Source organism: Mauremys mutica, chromosome 1 (assembly GCF_020497125.1).
Source record: "Mauremys mutica isolate MM-2020 ecotype Southern chromosome 1, ASM2049712v1, whole genome shotgun sequence".
In the NCBI taxonomy this organism is placed as follows: Eukaryota; Metazoa; Chordata; order Testudines; family Geoemydidae; genus Mauremys; species Mauremys mutica.
The window spans coordinates 244,660,495-244,686,340 of record NC_059072.1 but is presented as its reverse complement, the minus strand read 5'-3'; the positions used below and the strand labels follow the sequence as shown (position 1 = coordinate 244,686,340).

General features: G+C 41.3%; 1 protein-coding gene across 1 annotated transcript in view; it reads left to right on the top strand.

The window, feature by feature from the left end:
• CNGA3 (cyclic nucleotide gated channel subunit alpha 3) overlaps nt 1–25,846 on the top strand; it is a 63,485-nt gene that overhangs the window by 28,069 nt on the left and 9,570 nt on the right. The window contains exons 4-5 of the mRNA XM_044984155.1: nt 13,103–13,219; nt 17,864–18,043. Of these exons, the coding sequence (XP_044840090.1) occupies nt 13,103–13,219; nt 17,864–18,043 (297 nt within the window). The remainder of the gene's footprint in view (nt 1–13,102; nt 13,220–17,863; nt 18,044–25,846) is intronic.

Genomic DNA, 25,846 nt, shown 5'->3' with positions numbered 1-25,846 from the left:
CTGTGCACACTGACACCGCTGCAAAAGAGACAAAATGTGGCTGAAGGCAAGGGTTAGTCTTTCCTTCTTTCCTCTATGTCCTTTTACTAAAGGATAGCAGTGATCGACAGTTTGCAGAACAAAATTACTATGCAGCTGTGAGTGCATTTGTCTAAAGGTTTAAATGTAAAACTGAGTCACTTGCATTCAGTGTCAATATCTGAGGTAAAGACTTTATTATGACAGCTAATGGGGCTTAAATATACATGTCTACCACATGAATTACACTCTCTCAACATGAGGGTAATCCTGGAAAAGCATTTGTTTCAAACATTCTGTTTGCTGTGGCCAATATTAATGACAAGAATTACAGATGAGTAAAAAAAAGGTAATCTCCCTTTAAAAGAGATGACATATTAGAGGTAATTGGATTAGATATTCGTGTGGGTGTGTGTGTGAGAAAGATAGAGAGAGAAGAGTTGTAAGATGATTTCTAGAAAATATAAAATGCCCTTGTAACATCAATCAGCAGCCTGAAATGATATACACTCCGTGAGATATACCGGTATTTATCAAGAGACAATGTAGTTTGGCTTAGTCAGGCTGTGAGTAAGTATGTAATTCTAAGCAACAATGAGACAAACTTATGAATTTTTTGATAATACTGAAGCACTCCATGAAGCTCATGCAATTTTTGCAAAAATGTTACCAATGTGATTGAAATGAAAACAGGAAATATAGCTTATAACCTACATGTTTGTAAAAAATTTCAGGAAGTTTGGAATTGTGGCAAAGAGAGTAGGTGAATGGAGAATTTCGGGAGTTCATGTGTTGTAATGCATTGTTTCATATGTTGTCTTTCACAAATTGCAAAAGGTGGTTCTTATCCCCAAACCCACATTAAGGCTTTTATTATAAACCATGAGTCATTATCATAGATAAGTGGAAATCCACATCTCCGGTTCCCTTATGTCTCTCATTCTCCAGTTTGAGGAGATAGGAGGGGAATTAGACTCCCTGAAGCGTACTGGGGAGATGGAGGACTAAGAGGACTAAAAGAATACTTTTAAAGAAATTGAAAACTGAGATTTTCATTTAATAACATGTCTCCAAGAGCTAGGGCTTTAAGTTAAACATCAAATGTAGTGAAAATTATCAGTACTGGCAAGAGAGGTAGTCTCTGCCCCACACAATGTACAGTGGCAGCTTTTTCTCTGTAACTCGTGGGTGTGATTGAGAGCAAAAGTGTGCTACCAACCTAGTCCACTGTACCAAAAAACTCTAGCTCTGATTTTTAAAATCCAACTTCCCATAATGTATGGGTGTGGTTGACATAACAGGGATATCAAACTAGCTGATATGGAGGCACAATTGGGTAGTTAGATGTCTAAATGGCATCAGTTGCTCAAAAGGGGACATTAAAAATTGAGTCAGAACCTTGAAGTGTTTCCATTAAATCAAACTGTCTTTTGCAGGTGAAAGTGATTTTGTTTCATTTTGCTCTATAAAGAGGGCAAGGTGAAGCCTCCATACCTGAACTTCCTATGCATGGACCAGGGTAAGCATTGTGCAGGGCTAGCTCTGCCAGATACCCAGAAGGGATGGGAGGAGGTTGGAGCTAGATATGGACAACTGCAGATGAGCTTGCAGACTTCACCCCTTGAAGGGTGGAGCAGCAGCTGCATGTACCATTGATTCTCTCAGAGGCCTGGTCTACGCTGATGGAATAGGGCGTCCATTAACACAGCTAACTTTGTTCAGGGAGGTGGTGTTCCTACACTGACAGAAAAATCCCTTCAGTAAGTGCTTCTACGCTAAGGGGCTATGCCAGCATAGTTATGCCAACACATAGTCTCCATAGTGTAGACATACCCTGAGGCACAGTGCCATAGTTCTCACTGTGGTAGTGTGGCTCTTCACCATGCTTAACATGGTTTGGGCCTAAAAGGCACTATTTAACTAATATGAGTTTTTGTTTTTTAATCTATTATCTTTTGTTCAGTGACTCCATAGTCTCCTCTCATATTGATTTTACACCAGTGTAACCCATTGGCTCAACATTAACAATAATAAAAATAATTAATATTTTAATATTACAGTGGTAACTGGAGGCCCTTATCAGGATTGTGCCTGGCACTGCGTAAAACCAAAAAAAGACACAGTTCTTGCACTGAAGAGTTTGCAACTAAAACACCGATCCTGCGGCTGGCTCCTGTAAACTGACCTTTGTGCCTGGATAAAGCCAGTTGCAGGTTCTGGGCCTAAGAGGACAAGCAGCATGCAAAGAGCATGGGAGAGAAAATCAGGAAAATACTAGTTTATATACATCTTTGTGTTTCTATAGGCAATGGAGTTCATTTTAGATATACTCTTGATTTACACTTTTATAAGTGAGTAGGATCGGGTTTAATTTCTTTTCAATTACTTCTCTGTGATGTTGGAATGACACTTTCAGAAACAAAGATATCTGATAAATTCGTAAAAAAAGTAAATCCAGTTGCAAATGTATAGAACCCATTTCTGTGAATGTGGAATGTCATCACTTCAGTACAGTCTTCTCACAAGGGTTCTGTTTTTCCTAAGCTACAAATCCACATTATACGTGCCTACAGAGCATATATTTATTGATAAAATAAGCTCAACTGCAAAAAGTCTCAGGGCATGTGTACACAGCTTAATACGGTAAGCAACCTTTTTAAAACAAAAGTCAAGCACCAAGAACAAAACACAAGATCTCCCAAAATACAATGACACAGCCATTTACTCACCCAGCACCAGTCCCTTAGCCAAAGCCTGAGGAAAGAGCTGGGCCTTGTTCCTTTTCCTGAAGTTAAGCAGATTCTGGCTCGGATGGAGCAGCTGAGGAAGTAAATTCTGGAGTCAAGGACCCTACACTAAGAATATCTGGTCATGGGGAGAGCGTGTGGGGGTGGCTAACCCAATGTCTCCTGAGTCAATGGAAGAGTCTTTCCATTGATTTCAGTGAGCACTGGTTTGGATTCTAGGTGATTAAATCTGGTGACTGTTAGCTTGAGTGTGCCAGCTGATCTTAACTAGGTTGAAAGTTGATCATTCAAATAGCCAGGACTCAAACTGTATAGCTTTATAGATCAAAATCAACACCCAGACTTAAATACAAAGCTCATGCAGCTGATGAAGAGCTGGTTAATATGTTCCCTGTAGCTAACACTAGCAACTAGATGGGTAGTTGCATGCTCCCCAGCTGATTCTTCAGAGTCTCAAGGGCTCTATTGAAGTGCAAAATGTGATTATATTATACATGTTTAAGCCATTTCAAGCACGAGGGGGGAGGGGGACAATAGACTCCGGATTTTCAGTTTCTGAGTGAGCTACAGTGTACTGAAGAGGCAACCATGGATCAGAAGGCCTCTCACAATAGATATGTGTCTTGCAGAGTGGGACTTTGTCAGCTGCTTACTTAACTCCTTATCTAACACCAGCAAGTATTAAGTTTAGGGCTGTCAAGTGATTAAAAAATGAATCATGATTAATCGTGCGATTAGTCACGCGCTGTTAAACAATAATAGAATACCATTTATTTAAATATTTGTGGATGTTTTCTACATTTTCAAATATATTGATTTCAGTTACAACACAGAATACAACACAATGTACAGTATTCACTTTATATTTATTTTGATTACAAATATTTGCACTGTAAAAAACAAAAGAAATAGTATTTTTCAATTCACCTAATACAAGTACTGTACTGCAATCTCTTTATCATGAAAGTTGAATGTAAAATGTAAAATTATGTACAACCTCCCCACCCCCCGCATTCAAAAATAAAACAATGGAAAACTTTAGCGCCTATGAAACCACTCAGTCCTACTTCTTGTTCAGCCAATCGCTCAGACAAACAAGTTTGTTTATATTTGCAGGAGATAATGTTGCCTGCTTCTTGTTTACAGTGTCACCTGAGAGTGAGAACAGGCATTCACGTAGCACCATTGTAGCCAGTGTCACAAGATATTTACATGCCAGATGCGCTAAAGATTCATATGTCGCTTGATGCTTCAACCACCACTCCAGAGGACATGCATCCATGCTGATGACGGGTTCTGCTCGATAATGATCCAGAGCAGTGCGGACTGACGCATGTTCATTTTCATCATCTCAGTCAGATGCTACCAGAAGAAGGTTGATTTTCTTTTTTGGTTGTTCGGGTTCTATAGTTTCCACATCAGAGTGTTGCTCTTTTAAGACGTCTGAAAGCATGCTCCACACCTCATCCCTCTCAGATTTTGGAAGGCACTTCAGATTCTTAAACATTGGGTTGAGTTCTGTAGCTATCTTTAGAAATCTCACATTGGTACCTTCTTTGCATTTTGTCAAATCTGCGGTGAAGGTTTTCTTAAAACGAACATGTGCTGGGTCATCATCCGAGACTGCTATTACATGAAATATATGGCAGAATGTGGGTAAAACAGAGCAGGGGACCTACAATTCTCCCCTAAGGAGTTCAGTCACAAATGTAATTAACACAGTATTTTTTTAACGAGCGTCATCAGTATGGAAGCATGTCCTCTGGAATGGTGGCCAAAGCATGAAGGGGCATAGGAATGTTTAGCATATCTGGCCCGTAAATACCTTGCAATGCTGGCAACAGAAGTGCCATGCGAATGCCTGTTCTCACTTTCAGGTGACATTGTAAATAAGAAGCAGGCAGCATTATCTCCTGTAAATGTAAACAAACTTTGTCTTAGTGATTGGGCTAAATAAAAAGTAGAACTGAGTGGATTTGTAGGCTCTAAAGTTTTACATTGTTTTGGTCTGGATTGCAGCTATGTAACAAAAAAATCTATATTTGTAAATTGCACTTTCACAATAAAGAGATTGCATTACAGTACTGGTGTGAAGTTAATTGAAAAATACTATTTCTTGTGTTTATCATTTTACAGTGCAAATATTAATAATATAATAATAAAATAATAATATAAAGTGAGCACTGTACACTTTGTATCCTGTGTTGTAATTGAAATAAATATATTTGAAAATGTAGAAAAACTTCCAAAAATATTTAATAAATATTAAACAATTCTATTGTTTAACAGTGTGATTAAAACTGCTATTAATTGCGATTAATTTTTTAATAGCAATTGCTTTTTTGTGTTAATCATGTGAGTTAACTGTGATTTATTGACAGCCCTAATTAAGATATAGCTGTGCTGGCACCAAAACACAGGAAGTTGAGGTTGGAGAGTTTTCATAGAAATCAGAGAAACATAGGGCTGGGAGGAACCTCGAAAGGTAATCTAGTCCAGCACTCTGCACTGAGGCAGGACCAAGTATACTTAAACAAATAGGTGTTTGTCTTGTTCTCAAAAACCTCCAACGATGGGGTTTCCACAACCTCCCTTAGAAGCCTGTTCCAGAGCTTAACTATTGTGATAGTTAGAACTTTTTCCCTAATAGCTCTTTTGCTGCAGATTAAGTCAATTACTTCTTGACCTACCTTCAGTGGACATGGAGAACAACTGATCACCGTCCTCTTTATAACAGCCCGCAACATACCTTAAGACTGTTATCAGGTGTCCCCTCGGTCTTCTTTTCTCAAGACTAAGCATGCCCGTTTTGCTTAACCTTTTCTCATCCATAGGTCAGATTTTCTAAACCTTTTATCATTTTTGTTGATCTCCTCTGGACTCACTCTTGTTTGTCCACATATTTCTTAAAGTATCCAGAACTGGACTCAGTATGCCAGCTGAGGCCTCACCAGTTCTAAGCAGAGAAGCACAGTTACCTCCCATGTCTTACATATGATACTCCTATTAATAGACCACAGACTATTAGCCTTTTTCACAACTGCGTCACATTGTTGACTCATATTTCATTTGAGATCCACTATAACCCCCAGATCCTTTCCTGCAGTACTACTGCCTAGCCAGTTATCCCCCATTTTGTAGTTGTGCATTTGATTTTTTTCCCTAAGTGTAGGATTTTGCACTTGTCTTTAGTGAATTTCATATTGTTGATTTCAGCCCAATTCTCCAGTTTTTCAAGGTTGTTTTTAATTCTGATCCTGTCCTTCAGAGTGCTAGCAATCCCATCCATAGATTTTATAAGCAAACTGTTATCCATTATCCAAGTCATTAATGAAAATACTGAATAGTACTGGACCCAGGACAGACCCCTGCAGGACCCCACTAGATACATCCCCCCAGTTTGACAGCAAACTATTGATAACTACTTTTTGAGTTTGGTCTTTCATCAAGTTTTGCAGCCACTTTATAGTAATTTCATCCAGATCACATTTCCCTCATTTGCATATGAGACTGTCATGTGGGATTGTGTAAAAAGCTTTACTAAAATCAAGATATATCATGCCTACAGCTTCTCTCCTACCCACTAAATCAGTCAAAGAAGGAAATTACGTTGGTTTTAATGAAAAACAAAGTGAAGCAGGTTAGGAAATAAGGTTTTTCTGGTAGTCTCTCTTACCTCCTGCCTGGCTTATGTTCCTACTAATAAACCAGCACAGTTATATTAGTTTCAGTGTTAATTTTTTTCAGTGTTCTCTTAAGTCTAATACAATTGAAATTAAAATCTCTCTGAGATTTGTGCCTGACTGCAGCAAGATCTGATTTGTGAAATCAGAGGTTTGTAAGTCACTAGTAAAGGCAGAACACAGGGTTTTATTTCTAGTTGTCTTCAGGAAAACATGGCCAAAATATTTTAATCTGTGTTCACTTTGATTTTTGTATTATTGCCGATTTTCTTCTGGGACTCCTTATATTAAGACTCCAGGTACATTAAGGGCATGTCTATACCCAAACTTACACAGGTTTGCCCTTGTTTAATTAAATTGTTTTAGTTCAGTGGCTCTCAACCTTTCCAGACTACTGTACTCCTTTCAGGAGTCTGATTTGTCTTGTTTATCCCCAAGTTTAACTTCACTTAAAAATGACTTACAAAATCAGACATAAAAATACAAAAGTGTCACAGCACACTATTACTGAAATAGTGGTGGCAAGAGAAGGCCTCTGAGATCCAGGGTTTCGTAGACTAGGATGACATGAGAAGCTTCTTTCAAGCAACAAAAGCTGTATATGGGCCAAGCTCCAAAGGCCCAACCCCCTTCGCTCTCAGGATGGCTCCAGCCTCCTCAAGGATAATGCAGCCATTAAACAATGTTGGAATGAGCACTTTGAGAGCCTACTAAACCAAAAATCCAAGGTTTCTGAAGACACCATTGAGTTTATTCCACAATACTCAGCACTGGAACACCTTGCTGATCCCTCATATTCTGAGGAAGTCATAAGACACCAAGCCAGGACGGCATCCCAGCTGAGGTTTTTAAAGCTGGTGGAACAATGCTCCAGCACAAAGTTTGCCAACTCCTCAACAAAATCTGGACCTGCGAAGAAATTCCACCTGACTAAGAATGCCAACATTGTTACTATATTCAAGAAAGGGGACAAATCTTTGTGCAGGAACTAGAGAGGTATTGCCTTCCTCTCCATCACAGGGAAGATTCTTGCCTGGATCCTACTAAACCACCTCCTCCCCCTTGCCGAGGAACTCCCCGAATCACAGTGTGGCTTCAGGCCATCCCAAGGCACAACCAGCATGATCTTCAACATGACAGATTCAGAAGAAGTACAGAGATCAACACCAGGAACTGTACATGGCATTCATTGACCTAACCAAGGCTTTGACTTTATCAATCGTGATGCCCTATGGAGAGTGCTGGGTAGGTTTGGCTGTCCACAGAAATTCATTTCCATCATCAGACTACTCCATGATGGGATGACTGCCACCATTTTGTGCAATTGCACAGAGACCGAACCATTCACCATTCGCACCACTGTCAAGCAGGGCTGTGTCATTGCTCCAACACTCTTCTCCATTTACCTTGCCGTTATCCTGATTCTCATGCACGACCACCTTCCTGACGGAATTGGGATCGAGTATCATATGGATGGCCAACTCCTCAATCTTTGATGTCTCTAAACAAAATCTAAGATCACGAGAATTGGCATCACTGACCTTCAGTATGCAGATGACTGTATCATTCTTGCACCCAAAGAGGCCGACCTGCAAAGCACTCTAAATCTTTTTGCAGATACCTATCACACATCCTTAACTTCAGGAAAACCTAGGTACTCTACCAGCCCTCACCTGCACAGACTACTCTTCGTACTCCACAAATCACCATCAGTGGAGAACCCCTGGAAAATGTGGACCATTTTCTGTACCTTGGCAGCCACCTTTACCAAATAGCTAGAATTGACACAGAAATTGAATACAGTATCTGCTGTACCAGCACATCTTTTGGAAGACTACTCAAACGAGTCTTCAATTATAGGGATCTGCAAAAAAGTTGTCAAGGCTGAATCCCCACTCTGTCACTCTGAGTGCAGAAGTGGAGGCCTGGAAGGATTTTAAAAATTAATACTTGCCACTCCAGGCTTGTATTACACTCCCAAGGTTACAACTTCTCTCTGACCTTGGCTTGGTAAACGCTGCCACCACCCAAATGCCAAAAAAACACCAACCTTTTAACCCAGGAAGAAGCACTTGGTAATTCCTCCCTGTGGGGTACCCTCAAGCCCTTTCACCCCCAACCCGGGGAAGAGCTGAGCAAGGAAACAAAGGAAATTTGCTGTGCCTACCAGCTAATCAAACAGCATGCACAAATCTCTTAGGACACCAATAATCCAATCCTATTCTTAAAAAAGGTAAATTCTATTAAAAACAAAAAGGAAAAAATACATGTGGAACTTAGGCTTTTGCTAGATTTTAAAAGAGCAATTCCAAAAATTAAGCACCCAAAATAGCTTTCTTGGGGGTTCAGCTTAAAGGTTACAAGCAAACAAAAGCATCTGGGGTTAGCACAGAGGAGATCCACAAGCCTTGAAAAATAAACAGAAATAAACACTGTTTACCTATGCCTGACACTCGCCTCCCGAAGCAAATACTCTTCTCTCAGTTAAGTCAGGGAAGAAGGGTTTGCGGAGGGCAGCGGAAGCGTTTCAAAGACATACTGAAAGTACATCTTAAAAAGGGAAGCATCAACCCAACAAACTGGGAGGATTTGGCACGGAACAGAACACAGTGGCGCCACACCATGCATCAAGCCACAGCTCACTTTGAGGAGAACAGATGTGCTTATGAGACAGAGATGTGACAAAGGAGGAAAGAAAGGGCACAACTGTCCAGCCAACAACTATATCTCCTCCAAGATTACACCTGTCACTTCTGTGGAAAAATGTGCAGGGCAAGAATTGGGCTCCTCAGCTACTTAAAAACTCACCAATGAACCTCCTTGGCAGACATCATCCTTGCATCGAGGGATAGCCGAGGAAGAAGGAAGAACTGAAAAATTGCTTACTTTCTAATTTTTACCATATAATTATAAAATAAAACAATTGGAATATAAATATTGTACTCACATTTCAGTGTAGGTAGATCAGTATAAACAAGTCATTGCCCATATGAAATTTTAGTTTGTACTGACTTTGCTAGTGCTTTTCATGTAGCCTGATGTCAAACTAGGCAAATATCTAGGTGAGTTGATATACCCCCTGGAAGAGCTTTGCGTACTCCCAGAGTATGGGTACCTCTGGTTGAGAACCACTGTTCTAGTTAAACTGGTGCAAACCCCAGTGTGGACACTTAAATAGGTTTAGAAATGTCTTATATTTAGGGCCCTATCAGATTCCTGGCAGTGAAAAACATGTCACGGACCATGAGATCTGGTCTCCCCCATGAAATCTGGTGATTGGAGAGGGGGTCGCGGAATTGCCATCCTTATTTTTGCACTTCTGCTGGATGTGGCGCTGCCTTCGGAGCTGGGTGCTGGCCAGCAGCCGCTGCTCTCCAGCTGCCAAGCAGTGAAGCCAGTGCAGAAGTAAGAGTGGCAATACTGCAACCCCCCCATAATAGCCTTGCAACCCCCTTTTGGGTCAGGAACTCCAGTTTGAGAAACACTGACTTAAGGGCTTTCCATGTTTTTTTTTTAATACATATTCACGATTTGTGACAACTTCGTGAAATTTAAGATTTAAATATCTGAATCTGTGAAATTCAAGATTTTTAAAATGCTATGACTGAAATTTACCAAACGGACCATGAATTTGGTAGGGCCCTACTTATGTTGATTTAGCTTACATTAATTCCTTCCAGTTTAACTTCACCATTACAAGTTTGTGTATAGACAAGGCTCACAACCCACTGATCTCTCTCTACTCTTGGTTTGACTCTAGTTAGGAAACAACTCTCTCTGTGCTCTTTCATTCAGTTACATTTCCACATCTGCCTTTCATTCTACAATCAGATGTCTTTCTCGGGTAGAACCAATATGTGCAAAACCTTTTTTTTTGCCCTTTTCTCCCACCATGGGAAAGGTCTTAACACACTGTTGTTGACTTGTGTGGTTATACTGTTTCATCTGCTTGCCAGCAGCTAGGGTGTATTTGTACAACTGGGCTCTGGTAGACTCATTTCTTTGTGGGATAGTTGGTCATCATTGCTGTTGGCTGTGGTCATAGTTACCAAGATGGTATAGATTTAGCCAAAGGCAAATGCTGTTGGCTGGGGTCTATCAGACACCCAGCTGTTGGATGGTTGTTCTTGTGTATACATCCTTGTAAATTTTAGGTTATTTCCTTCTTAGAAGGGAGAAAGGAAAAGGGCACAGGAAAATAATATGAAGTTCAACAGAACACACTTATAACCCTTCAGCAGTCACTAAACCCTTCTCCCCACACCACTTTATTTGAAAAATTGCCCCTTTGAAAAATGTTCTTTGTCCCACATATGACTTGTCCCCATATTTTCCATGGCTCTCCCTACTTTTACCCCAGTCCTAATGATCTTTTCTGTCTCTCTGCCTCTTTTTTTTGCTGTCATGCTCCTCCCTCTACCCTTGTTCTCTCACCGATACTATCTTCCTTCCTGCACCCTTGGTTGATGTTTTCCTTCTGCCCCTCATGATTTCCTGGTTTTCTGTTCCTTGCCCCTATCCCAGTTCCTTCCTCAACTTCCCCACTTTTCCTCTGCCCCACATGAAGCTTCCCGTATTTGTTCTATCTTCGTAATTGCTACCTCCTCTTTCTCCTTCCTATGGCTGCCTGCTCTCCATTCTGTCCTATATCTCTTCTTCACCCATGGCTGCTTCTCCTTCTCCCTCAAGAGTAACCTCTGGCTCTTTCACCACCTTCTTTCCACCTATGGTTGCCTATCCCACAAAGATTGACCTGCGTCCAGTGCAGGCTCTTTTCCTAACAACAGTTCAGTAGCCTTTTTCCTGCTCTCCCCAGCTACCCTTTTCCTCTCTCTCTCGGCAGCCACTTCTACCTCCTGGCTGCTGAAAGGATGTGTAGTCACAGAGAAGGGATTCTCTGTGGAATGAGATCAGGATTAGGCCCTATGGATGTGCATCCAATATTAATGGCCCAATCCCTAACCCAGATTTTCCAAACAGATGTTCATTCTGAGATCACACGCCCATCTCTGAGGAGATGTGCATTCTGAGGGTATGTCTACAATAGAGCTGGAAGATGTAATTTCTGCTTCAAGTTGACATACCCGCACTAGCTCTGATCAAGTTAGCAAGCTAAAAATGGAAGTGTAGCTGCAGTGGCACAAGTGATGGGACAAGCTAGCCACCCCAAATAAGTACCTAGGGTCTCTGATGGGATGATAATCAGGGCAGCTAGCGCCTCACACTGTTCGCGCTGCTATGGCTACATTTCTATTTTTCGTATGCTAGCTTGATCAGAGCTAGCGAAGGTTTGTTTACCTGAGCTGGAAATTATATACCTTCCACCTCCAGTGTAGACATACCCTTAGTCTAACTTTTGAGGAACAAAACTGTGGTGGTGGTACAAGATGAACAATATGCCCTTTGATTCTGGAATAAGAAATCTTCTGGCTGGAATCATTTGCCCTTCTACTCTCATACACAGGTCTGACTTTCTTGGACATCTGTAGGATCTGTTTCTCTAGAAGATGTTCTTTTCTCACTCTGCATTTCTGAATATTAGTTATTTCTATAAGAACTCCTATTCCACTCTCTCCTTAAAAAAATTATTTGCTAGACTCATAAGAAAAAAATAATGTGAACAGTAATTGCAATAACATTATAGTACTAATGGTACCTAAGATCGCTGTTTATATATAAAATACTATAATCAATAACAAGAGGTCTGTGTCAGATTTATACAGCCTTTCTAACATCAAGCAGAATGTATGTTATCTTTTCGTATCAGGAAGAGAATAAGAAGAAAACAATCAGCATGGGGAGAATCCCAATAGTTTCTGGAACAATTTGGTAAAAGAGTTCTTTTCAGACTGTGTGTTGAAGAGTTGCTATTTAAGTTGTAAGTGTGATCACTGGTGCGAGTCATTTTCTCCACTGAAAATACACCCAAGTTAGTTAACTAATTTTCTCTGTTGGGGTGTTGCCAACTCTTGCAATGTTATTGCAAGTCACATGATATTTGGAGTTTTCCATAAAGCCCCAGGTTCCAGAGTCATGTGATAATGTGAGAATCTCAGCTTTCATTAAAAAAGTAATAAGTTTCTAGTTCTCATGGTTGCAGAGAAGAGTTTGAAAATGTGAATCCTAAGGAGTGAAAAACCAGGAGGTAATGAAAAAGAACCCAGAATTTATTGGACGAGATGCAATTCTGGCCCATGGAAATCAATTTTAAAACTCCCATTTCTTCAATAAGAACAGGGTTTCTCCACTATTTTTAAAATCTCATGATCTTAAAGCCAATCTCATGATTTTTTGGGGTGGGGGGCTGACTCATAAATTTTGAGCTCATGTAATTGGCAACACTGAACCCCATTCTGTTGTAGTAACTTCTGTATGATCTTTGAACCATGTATTTATCAATAAAAAGTCCACTTTTTTGTCTGCTTTTGTCAATAGCAGAACTTCCATTGACTTCAGTGGGTGCAAGACTGCAACAGAAAATTAGTAAACTAGGCTTGTCATGTGTTCACTTTGTACCTGGCTGCAGTAGCCTTTGTGATGGAGAGAAGATTATTGCTCCCCTCACCCCCTTATTATGTGAGTGGAAGAACTAAATGAGTGGCAAATGCATTGCAGGCTGAATAATAGCGTTCTTTTTAAAAATTGATTTTGCAGGACCCATTCACTGTGTGAGGACACTTGTTCAGAATTGCAGAGAGTCATTTCCATGGAGACAAGAGGCCTGTCTGAATCCCGCAGGAGCTCATTCACAGGCACTGGTGCAATGGCTAGGTAACTGGCTAACTAGCTTAATTCTGAATATTAAAGGATAGCATGTCTGCAAAAGGTTGTTGAATGTGGGAGGACGGGTGGTCATCACAGATTTACTAGAAAATGAGTTCAGTCCATCTGAAAACACAAAAAGCCTATAATGAACATAAATATCATGTGACTTGCAATAAGATGCTTTGACCTTAATTTTGTACCTCATAGCTCAATTTTTAGTGTGCTGGAGTTGGTGAGTGGGCTCAGGCAGAAAAGCACATTGTAGTTCAAATAGGAAAAAGGTTTAATCAGTGCTGAAAATAAATTGAATATGGAGGAAAAATTAGTAGTAAAGTCAGACAGTAAGGGAAGGGATAAATACGTTTCTTTCAGACTGTTAATTGGATATAATCTTATGTAATAAGAGTGTAATAACTATTCCCTCCCAGTTTTGATGGTGGATGGCTCTGACAAGAAAGCAGACAGTAGACGTTGAGAATACAGGGATTGCTGAGTATTTTTAGGATTAAATTATGTCTGTGATGCACTTGGAGCCTCAGTCAACAAAGGTTGGAGGTGCTGACTTTGGCCCAGATTTAGGAAAACACACCTCTCCAGGAGAGCACTTAAGCACATGCTTATCTTCAGGAATGTGCTTAAGTCCCATTTAGTTAATTGGGAATTAAGCGCGTGTCTGAAGTGGAGCCTGGATTTAAGTGCATTCCTAAAGAGGGGCCTCTGTGCCTGACCTAAAGAATTTCAACTGAATTCAGAGCTCTGTTTGTCTTCTGATATAGTCATTAATTATGTGAGGGACACTTTCAAGTTAAATGTCACATATTAAAACAAACAATGATTATTAAAACTGAAGTCATTTTACAAATGTAGTTTATTATTCTCCATTTCTCTCATCTTGGACAATGGAAAATAAACTACTCAGTTCCCTTTTTGCTTCTAGTTACTTTTACTTTCCGGTTCTCATGCAATAACACAGTGCTGCAATGTGTGGGGTGCAAATTCTGTTGGTGAATGGTTTTCAGTGGAATCAAAATATATATTAGGAACTTCTTGACTGATCTTAGGTTTGTAAAACTGGTGCCTAAAAGAGGTGACTATGCCCCTTTAAAATGTTCTGCTTTCTAGTGTAGTTAAGATGAACCAAATGAATCATTTTCATTATATTTGCAAACCACAAACTGTGGTCTACCAGACAGGCACAAAGATACTGGATCTTAATTTCATATGTGAAGGTTTTTGTCAACGAGGTGAAGGCTATATCATTTATTCTGTGGCCTTGGTGAGGTTTTTGTTTTGTAGTCTTAGAATTACATTCTATCCCTTAATTAATGTAGGCTTTAGACTATATGTATGATACTGACCCGATGTGGAAACTAATAAAGAAACAGAGATGTGAAAAACTGTCCTCTGATTTCTGTGTTCCTTCCTTTTTTATCCTTTGCAACTCAAGGGTAAGATTTCCTAAGGAAAGTCTGTCAGAGACTATTGTCTTAGGCCCTTGAGAATATGCAATCAAGTGGCATATGTACTGTACAGTAGCATTTAAATTGCTAAAGCACTAGTGTTTTCATCACTGTGTCATCCCCCTTGTATATTCTGGACAGATGTAATGCTAGCTTATCTGGAGAAGTCTAATGAAACTTTCCTTGAATATTGCTGGGCCTATCAAAGAAGTTCTGCTCTGTTCAGCATTTCACCATGTTGTTTGCTCAGGGCAGGTCTAGGAAGCATGGAAGTACACAGCACCTGTACTGACTGGGCTGCCATTAGAGGAAAATAGTCTCCTCTGTGGAATATTATATTGATAAACTGTTATCACTGCTGGGGATGTCAGTCTCAAATATTGTCATTTGGACATATTTTAGAAGCAAAATACTCACTTTACCCCTTCTACAAAGAATGACTATTGTCCTTTAAGAACATGTAACTTGAGGTGGGAAGAACATAAAGAGAAATTGTGCAGCAGTGATAAAACTTATGTGGGTGTCAAGAGTGTTTGTTTGTTATTCTAGTGCTCCATTAGGATTTTAGGATGAGGAAATGCCAGTTTACGTGCAACAGGCAATTAGTGGCTTTCATATTAGGGGCTAGTCCTGTTATCATAATTAGTTATTCATAATGCACACAGTATACTAGACATCTTAGAGAACATACAGATAGATATATTGTCTGCTCTGAAGTGTTTACAGTCTAATAATTGACATGACACAACAGGCAAAAGCTACAAACAGTAGGAAGTGAAATAGGAAGGTAGTTAGATGATGTCACTCTGTCTGGAATGGCGCACGACCATGGGTGCCTACCTCAGGGCAGACTGGGAAAACCAGGGCAGACACCCCAAACTGGTGGTATGTTCTGTACATAGATTTTACCAAGCCAGTAACAAATGTGAACTCAGGGATCACTGTAACAGTCTTAACACAGAATCACAGACAGTCCTCTGAGATTCTCTAGCCTATCGCCATCCAGACAAACTGGACTTAGTGATAAATGGTCACTTACACTAATCAAACCACATTCAGGTTGCTTCCAGTCTCAAGAGACCAGTCACTCATCTCAGATCAATGGGTTTCCTAAATCTTGCACCTAAGACAAGGCCTGCAGCCAATCCTGTAATAAACTATGTAAAGGGTTATTAACTAGGGGAAAAAAGAGGGTTATTTACAGGTTAAAGCAAGCAAACCTATACCTGTACACACAAATGAGTTACCATCTAAATCCTAAAAGTGACAGAGCTGTAGAGAGATCTGTCAATTCAAAATGTCTTTTTAGGGTGGACCAAGGAAATAAACCATGTTTCCTCTAAGCTGTGTGGCCACACAGCCATGCAGCTGCCTATTAAGCCCCATGCAGGGGCTCAGGGCTGTGGTGGGGAGAGGCGTCTCTCCCTCACCATGGACCTGCAGCAGCAGGGAGAGGCACCCCTCCCCAGCACATACCTGCCCCCGACTTGCTGCAGCCGGGGGAGAGGAGCCCCTTCCTTGGCCTGGCCCGGCACAGGCCTGCCAGAGCTGTAGGGGAAAAGAACCCCTCCCCCGGTCTGGCCCAGGCCTGCTGGAGCTGTCCTGGTCAGGGAGAGGCACCTTTTCCCTGGCCCCAAGCTGCTGCAGTGAAAGAGGGCTGGGGGAGTCCTCTCTCCTCCTCACTGCAGCCCTGGGGCAGCCTGCACCCCAAACCCCTCATCCCCAGACCCACCCCAGAGCCTTCACCCCTAGCCAGAGCCCTCACCCCCTGCACCCAAGCCTCTGCCCCAGCCCTGAGCCCCCTCCCACACTCTGAAACCCTCACCCCCACACCACATCAATGTTAAGTGCACCAATATGAAGGTGATGTGTCACACGTCACCTCCATATTGATGCACATAACAAAATTCATACCGCACATGGATGTAAAAAATTAGAAGGAATACTGGAAGTAACCCTTGGGGTTCTCTGGCTTCAGTTTGGTTTCCCTGGCCCTGAGAGAAATTAAACAGCAAAGAGGTGAAAAATCCTCACATCAACTATTTTTATTTCCCTCTTCCAGAATTCAGAGTGATGGGATGAGGTCTTCTGCGTGTGCTTCCCCATGGGTGGATGAGGCAATTAACAAAGCTTTTGTCTTGTAATGGACCACTTAAATTTTGATGGTCCTCCTGAGTCCTGGAGGGGTGGGGAGAGGAAAGGGAGGATTCCTGTGCCTGTGTTCACAAGTTCAGAGCACACATTTTCAAAGTTATAAAGCAAAATGTACATAGTTTCTGATAGCACAGAATACAGACATTGCAAGTGAGATTCATACACACAGCAACTTACATGCATTTCATAGAGTTTAAACACAAAACATTCTTATAAGACTAATACCTATTTTGAGCAAATCCAGCACACAGGTGAACTGTCTGGTCTCCAGCTGTGAGTTTCTCAGTTCTTAGCTAATGCCTGCAGTCTTGGGAAGAGCTGGTACCTGGTTTGCCAGTGTCACAGATGAGATTTACAAAATAAGGTTGCACAGTTACTGATAAAATTCATCCACATTCTCAACCCGCTAAAATATCCTTAAAGGGAAAGTGTCCCCTTAATCTGAATCTCCAGCCTCCATCACTTTCCAGCAATCTCTTCACAACCCATCCTCCTTCACCACCCAATCACTCTTTGTCCTTACTTCACATGGCAACCTTTGGGTATGTCATCACGTGAGGATTCAACATCTCGCCCCTTCCCTCAGCACAGGATCTCTCACCTCTTTACATTACTGCTAATGTCAGAAGCTTCTAGAGCTCTAGAATATGATTTCCAGTCCCTCCCCCCTTGGCAAGCTGCCTGCTGATCATACAGCTAGTGATGTCTCTCTGGCTCCCGTCCCATGTGGTGCTGGTGGGGGACAGTGAGGCTGGTGAATAATGTATCTTCCTGGTTCCTTTACCATGTCAGAGGATGGGGAGCCCATGATGTGGAAGTTGTTGAAGGTGCCTAATATTATACAGCAAAATGTCATACCCCAGTGATGTGGCAGGGGTCCAGAGGCTGTGAAAACCCCATCTGGGATACTCTCCGCCCAAGCCCCATTGATGCAGAAGTTCTAGCTGCTACTGGGCATGGCTCTAGTCCTGGGGGAAGCCTGAGCCATCTGGGATTCTTGTCTCTTCAGACAACATTGTGTGTCTCTTCCTTGCAGGTTATCCCGTTTCATCTTATCACTGAGATCATGGGCGACACGACATTTGCATCATGAAGACCAAAGGCCAGATTCTTTCCTTGAACGTATCCGAGAGCCAGAGCTCAAAGAGGTATCCAGCAGGGAAAGTAACACTCATTCCAATTTGAGCAACTATGAGCAGCCAGGCAAAGTGAAAAAGTAAGTTGATCTGATTGTACTTTAGTGGGAGAAGAGTGGTCTGGTGGTAATCATGTTCTTTCTGTGAATGGGATGTGAGCATGCTGGGTTTTATTTGAGGATAGGAAATGAGTAGGGTAGCTAATACTCTCCAGAAACTTTCCTGAAAGTAATTTAAGTCCTCCAACTTCCAAGAAAACTGGAGAAAGCAATAGTGAGTATAGTCCAAGCTGAGGCTTCCCTAATTCTCCAGAAGTCAGCGTATCCAATTACATGCGTTTCAATAGAGCTTAGCCAGCAATGGAACGGAAATAAGATAGAGCTGCTTAATAAATGTAATTTCTCTAGGGATCGTCATGCCGGGTTTTTATACATAATTAGCTGAAGGTAACCATTGCTTTGGCCAATCTCCCTGGATAAGCAGTGGAGGAGGGCATGGTTCAGTTTGAAATTGCAGCTCTGTGGTCTTGTGCCTCGCAGATGGAGGCACAAGCCCTCAGTTGCAGGTAGCTTACAGGAGCACTTAGGTAAATAATACATTTCCCCAGCAGCTGATATAACATAAGAAATTCTTACATAGGGGTGCAACATGCAGATGATGTTGATACTTGTGCTACAACTAATGCATTCCTGCTGCTTTTGTTAGCAGTCATTGTGCTTGCTAGCAAATGTGCAACCACGGCTTAGAAATGCTATTTCTCTAGTTGTTCATCAGGTAAGAGTAACAAACCCAGTTCCTGAATGGAGAAAATAAATGCTTTGTCCCCCTGAACTATTTGTATGCCCCAGTTTCCTCACTTTTTCCCACTCTGCAGTAAGAAGCAGGTTGTAGTATAAACACCTATACCACACAATCCTATTCAAGCACTGAACAAACCAATTGTCTGAGCCTCACATGAATGATGATAATGAATACTGTTTCCTTAAAATGTTTTCTTCCTCAAAAGCATGTTGGCAAGGGTTTCAGAAGTGACGTTTTTAGCTTACATTGCTTATGACATAACAGTCCCTTACACCTGGACTTTATTTTGTACTGTTTGGGAGGAAAATACTTCCCAAAAGAGCACATTGATATATGGTCAGCTTACCTGCTGTCACTCTGCTGCTCTATACTGGGGATGAAAGCAGTTCCCAGTGTAAAGACATTTAGAATCTGGACGTTAGCCTCTAGTGCTTGGAAACTCCACTACAAGTATTTGTTCAAAATGCAGTAACGCTTAATTGTACCCACCCAAATATCCTCCATCAAATCGCTGATATGCTTCTAGTCCAGAAATCAGATTTTTTTTTGGCTGAGTTGAGTCATTAGAAGATGTTCACTCATCACTGCCACAAGCAGGTTTAGTCTTGTCTAAAATCTTTGTTTAAATAAATGAACTAATGCCTTCAAGCGAGCCCTTCATGTGTTTCCAGGCTTTCTATTTTGCAAAAGAACATAATACATGACTTAGTGCATGTCTACACTACAAAATTAAGGTGACCTAACTAACTAACATCAGCATACAGTCACTGCAATAATTACATCGGTTGTGTGCATCTACACATTACTCCTTGTGTCGATGGTGTGCGTACTCACCAGGAGCACTTGCACCGATTGTACTGTCAAAGTGGGCTATTGTGGGATGGCTTCTGAAAGCCAGTAGCAGTCGATGTAACCAATACAGCATCTACAACCATGGCTCTCAACCTTTCCAGACTACTGTAGCCCTTTCAGGAGTCTGATACTTGCTGACAAAATCAGACATAAAAATACAAAAATGTCACAGCCACACTGTTACTGAATAATTGCTTACTTTCTCATTTTTACCATATAATTGTAAAATAAATCAATTGGAATATAAATATTGTACTTACAGTTCAGTGTATAAGTAGGTACAAGTCGTTGTCTGTATGAAATTTTAGTTTGTACCGACTTTGCTAGTGCTTTTTATGTAGCCTGTTGTAAAATTAGGCAAATATCTAGATGAGTTGATGTACCCCCTGGGAGACCTCTGTGTACCCCCCAGGGTACGTGTACCCCTGGTCAAGAACCACTGGTCTACACTGACACTGCATTAACCTAACTACATCAACATTGACTACACCTCTTGTGGGGGTGGAGTTATTAAGTCGCTGTAGTGGGGCAGTTACATCGGCAGGAGAGAAATTTTAGTGTAGAAACTTATATTGGTCAATGTAAGCTCCCTTGCATTGATTTAGCTCTGTAGTGTAGACTAGGCCTTAGTGGCTTAAATTATCCCCACACCGCTGGCTAAAAAAAATGTTGCGGTTTGTTAAAACACAGTGATGGGTTTTTGATGTAACTTGTAACTTTTTGGCAGGCTCTTACTTTGAAGCTCAGGTTCACATAGTTTGTGGCACAGTCTGAGATGGGTAAGGATTTGGTTTGAATTTGCAGCTGGTAATACATATTATAGTGAACATCATACAGATTTGCAGCAGATCGATACAGTTCCATCTTTGCTGAAACTGCTTCTTAATAATTCAGGCTTGGAAACCGTGTATGTCTAATATATTTTGTCTGATTAGTTATGCTACTATCTTCTAGTCACTCAAGTCAACAGCCAAGAGATTTTCTGATTTCTGCATTAGGAGCCCATTAGTGTTTCTGATTCAAAGCCATTAGAGTGGACAAAACTGGTCATGTGCCAACAATATTATTTCTTTAGATAACCAAATTCTGAGATACACAGTCTCCCCATCTCAGATTACACTGCTCTTGCCATGTGACAGCAGCTCCAAATTGTTGTGCCATTATGGAGAGTTAATTTTCCAGCAACAGTAGGCATTTCTGCTGTCTGTCCAGGATTCTTGGCACTGCTTCTATGAAGAAGACTTGAAAGGCTTGAGAAACACTTATAAGAGCAGCCAAATGGGAACGCTGCTATAAATAGCGAGATTCATGCTGTCAAGCATTAATACGCCTGAGAGCAGGCTAAAGTGCTTCAGACATCTGACATGGTTACAAACGTGTATGTTCTGCACATGATCAAGGGCAATTGGTGCCCTGAATAGTTATGCAAAGGGGCTTACAGCGGCGGTCAAAGTTGACCCTCTTAATCTTTTCAGAGTATGTGTAGGACCAGCAGTTTGGTCTATCATGCTGGTGAACATGTGCACAAAATGTCCAAGGCTTTCATGTTGTTCCTTTCCTGTGTTCTATTTAACTTGCTACAGTCACTGGTCCCTGGCCAGATTTAATGTCAACAACAGCAACAACACCAATGAAGAGTAAGTACATCACTGCTTGCTTTATAGCACCTACCTGCCTGTGATGTACCTGCTCCTTATCCTCTTTCCTGTTGAAAACATGTTAGTGACAATTGTAGCTATAGACTCCTGCTTATCTTTTTCTAAGCACCTTCCTGATATATGGCTTTATTGTAGAGAAAGATTTAGTTTTGTAGGTCATGGAAATAGCCCTGTGTTTCCAGGAGAATTCTTAGTGTCCTAACTTGAAAGGCAGCTTCTCTTCTTTTCCCCCACCCAGTCTGAGTAAACAGCTACTTAGCCCCCATCTCCTCAAATTCAGGCTGGCTGATTTTGCAGCTTCGCTAATGGGTTTGTTAACATTTAAACTTATGAATGAGAGAGCTCTATATTCTTTTTTAACAGTGTTCTCTTTTTTATTGACACACAGGGCTTTGCTTCCAAATCAAATGTTCAAATGCCTTCAGGTTGTCATCTGTGGTTAAAAGTTGATCTTGAGCAGGTTATGCAGAAGTTCTGGATGCACTCTGTGTAAATCAGGATTGGATGTCTTTCTAAAAGATATGCTTTAGCTAAACCAAAAGTTGTTGGGTAGGTGCAGGAATTGCTTGGTGAAATTATATGGCCTGTGTCATACAGAAGATCCTACAGAAATGATCACAACATTTCCTTCTGGCCTTGTGATCTGTGGAAGTGATAGGGAATAAGAACATTTTAGATTTCTAAGGCTATTTAATTCCTTCAAAGGAAGAGCTCTAGACAATGTGTTATCTGAAATCACTCCACACTACTGTTGATAATGGCTCTTAACCCTCTAGCTCTGGGAATGGCACAGCAGCCAGCAGCAGCTTTGTTCCTGCCATGACGCTAGTCTAGTTTTTCATTTCTCCCCTGGGTAAAAACAAAAATGAAAAATCCCCAGGACCAAAAGGAAATTCTTTTGATCATTTTAGGCCATATTAGAAACAGAGGAAATTGCTCCTATTCCCCCAAACAATTAATTGTTAATTAATTCACAATACACTGTGAATTTAAAATGATAAATCCTGAAAACTTCTTTCCATTTCAAAACCCCATCCTTACACTTGGGAGAAATTCTTACCTCTCTTTAAGTGATTTGTTTTTGTTTGTTTCCATGTGCTTGATTTAAAAATAAGTGTCATGTGTGCTACAACAATGACCCAATACTCAGGATTTGGGGCTGTTACTGTAGAACAGTAATGGTAGAACTAAAAGTGCAAAGCCTGGGTTAGTGGTCAGGACACAGGACTGAGAGACATAAATACTGAATTCTAATACTAATTCTAATCCCATTTCGGGCCATGATTCATGCTGTGACCTTGCACCTGTCACTCAACTATTGGTGCTACAGTTTCCCCAAACGGAGACAATACTGACTTACCTTACGAGGGTGTTGTGAGGCATAGTTAGTTGATATGTAGAGCAGTTTAAAGGTGAAAAACATTATGGAAGCACTACATTTTATTAAATACTATAGTAATATGATTATAATGGTATAGGCAGGCAAGTCTTTCCCAGCCTACAGGGACATCTGCTCCCCCTGTACTCAGGAGAAACTGGACAAAAGACCTTTCCATTTTTTTTAGTCAAAGGGAATAGACATGAATATCCTTTCGAACAATTACTTGAATGCTGCTTACTCAGTAATACTTCAGAGGAAATAAACTGCAGTTTTGGTAAAGCTCCATGTTTGTCAAGATGGAAGGGGCAGCAGAGTGCCCACTCTTGGGGCAGCGGAGACGAGGCCTTAAAGCCTGCAGATGTCATGCAGGGGCTGTGCTTGCTCTCAGGTCAGAGGAAAGGAGTGGCCTGTCCTTTCCTTTGAGTCCAGTGGCGAGTCTTCAGAGTGCTTTTGCATTGTACTAACATTGCCGTGCCAATAGCTACTGTGTCTTGGAGCGGGGAGATGGATAGAGCAGTGTCTAAACAAAGAGGCGAGTGAATCCAGCCCCCAGTGAATACCTGTAGTAAATGGAGCGGGTCAGGGGAAATTCCATCCCCAAACACAATAAAAACAGCCATCTACTGATGAGTGGGTTAACTACTGATTTTTGTCAAAACACCCCTTCCATGGTTCAATGGCACTGATACATTTTGATTGCTTAGCCATGTCAAATGAATCTTCCTTGCATAATCAGGCTTATAAATGTGCAGCAGCACAGCTCTTTTTAAAAGAAACATTATGCCCTAACAGATGTTTTGGAGCATGAGCTTTCGTGGGTGAATACCCACTTCGTCGAAAGCTCATGCTCCAAAACGTCTGTTAGTCTATAAGGTGCCACAGGACTCTTTGCTGCTTTTACAGATCCAGACTAACACGGCTACCCCTCTGATATTATGCCCTAGTGATACAACCACCCTTGGGAGCCAAACACTTTGAGTATCATGGACCAGTGCATTGATACGAATAGTGGTTATGAATGGGGTTCATGTCATACACAAAAGCATAGTAGCTTGCTCTCAGAAGGGATAATGTGATACCCAAGAGTGTTTCTGAATGGCATAGAGCTTTGTGGGAATGGCAATATTTGACTTTAAAATGCAGTCACACAAGATCAGAAGGCTAATGGTAAAGAAAATGAAATTGTGAATAGCACCCTCTGCTGTTGTGCTAGCCCTGCTAAGGTGGGTTGATGTGCAAAAACTTATTTGATTGGCCTTATGTGTAGTAGGACTTTAGGAGCTCTTTCAATTAATCAGACAATCAACACAAAGACTAGCTTTGCCCTACAGTTGTGCTCCCTGGATTTTCATGGGCATCAGTGAAGTTTCACTGTATGTGTTGACTGTGCTCAAGCCTGGTTTGGTGAACATTTAAATAACCTCTTGGCGTATGCAAACAGGGATGGTTTTAGGATTTTGAATCCTCCCAGCAAAGTAAGGCAGGGGTCTTTCAAATAACCATGCCCTACTGCATCACAATGGGAGTGTGGTAGTAGCAGTATCAGGGCTCGTGTTTATTACCATTGGGTAAGGGATATTTCCAAGCCAATTGCACTTATCTTAAAATTAGTGAATATATTTTCACACTGTCGTCCTGTCCCTTAAAATACTGTACTCTCATTAAAATTGGCATGTTCTTAGGTAACTCTACAAACCGCAGCATAAGCTTTCTCTGCTGTGAGAGGCATGTGCAAGAACATGTGGTGAACACACGTGATGTGAGCTCATGGCATTTTTCCCTGCTGTGCCCATTGGCTAAGATCCTGCAAATAGGATTTTTCTACATGCCTCTCTGATAGGTGGTTCTGCTCTTGTATTCTCTAGCTTCACACTGGAGTGATTCAGTTCACGTGAATAAATTTACTCCTGATTTACACTGATGTGAGAGCAGAATCAGACCTCGGGCTTGTCTACACTAGCAATTTACAGCACTGCAACTTTCTCGCTCAGGGGTGTGACACCTCCCCCCCTCCGAGTACAGCAAGTTTTGGTGGGGGCGGGGGTGTCTGGGAGCCATGCTCCCAGCGGTGGTAGCTATGCCCCTCGTGGAGGTGGATGTTCTAGAGCGCTGGGAGACCTCTCTCCCAGCGCTCTGATGCGACCACACAAGCCACGTAAAAGCGCTGCTGCAGCAGTGCTGCCAATGTAGACTAGCCCCTAGCGTGTGCAGATCAGAGTGGAACAGACAGACACCCTGGGAGGAAAATGCCATGTCCACCACCCAAGCCACAGCTCGTACGTACAGTTTTAGACTTGCAAGTGGCCCATTTACATTAAACTGTCAGGGATATTGATGCTTTCCTAACTGAAGCATGAGGACACTGTCTACTTCGGGAACAAAAATATTAAATACAAACATTGTATGTAGAAATTTTGGGGGCAAATTCTTTGTTGGTATAAATTGATACAGTTCCATTAACTTCAATGGAGTTTCACCATTTACACAAAAAGAATTTGGCCCAAAATTTAAAGATCAATCAAGTAGTGGCAAAATTCTAGCAAATAATTTCCATCCAATCTGAAAAAGGTTTATTTGTCTATATGGAGACATACCACCACAACCTGGATTTGAACAACCCCAAACTTTGGGGAAGTTCAAATCAAATAGAGGACTGCTTCCTCTGTACTGGGCTGAAGCAGACCCCAGATATGAACTCTAGAAGAGTTTATATCCGGACCAGAACCTTGCAGCTTGAGTCTATCTCTTATGCTGTTGAATGTCAGGAAATAGTGTGAAGAGAGAGCAGTAGCAGAACACCATTTGTTTATTTACATTTACATTTATTGTCTACGGAACAATTAATAAATGTGAGGTGAAAACCTGGCCCATTTAAGTCAATGACCAAATTCCTATTGACTTCTAGAGGGTCAGAATTTCACCTTTCATGTTCAGATTTTGAATAACACTGCCGTGCTGAATAGACAGCAAAAGCTTGTTTCCACACTTTGGTTGGCTTTGTTCAAACATTGGCTATGGTTCTCCTCTTGCACTGGTGTAAGTCCGGGGTAATTTTAATGGCGTTACCCAGGAGGAAAACAAGTGTGAGAGGAGGATCTGACCCTTTTTACTTAATCACTACCACAGCTTTAAACAGGCAGTCGCTGCTGTTGGGGTTAGGGGTATGTCAAAGGACCAAGCAAATCTTGAGA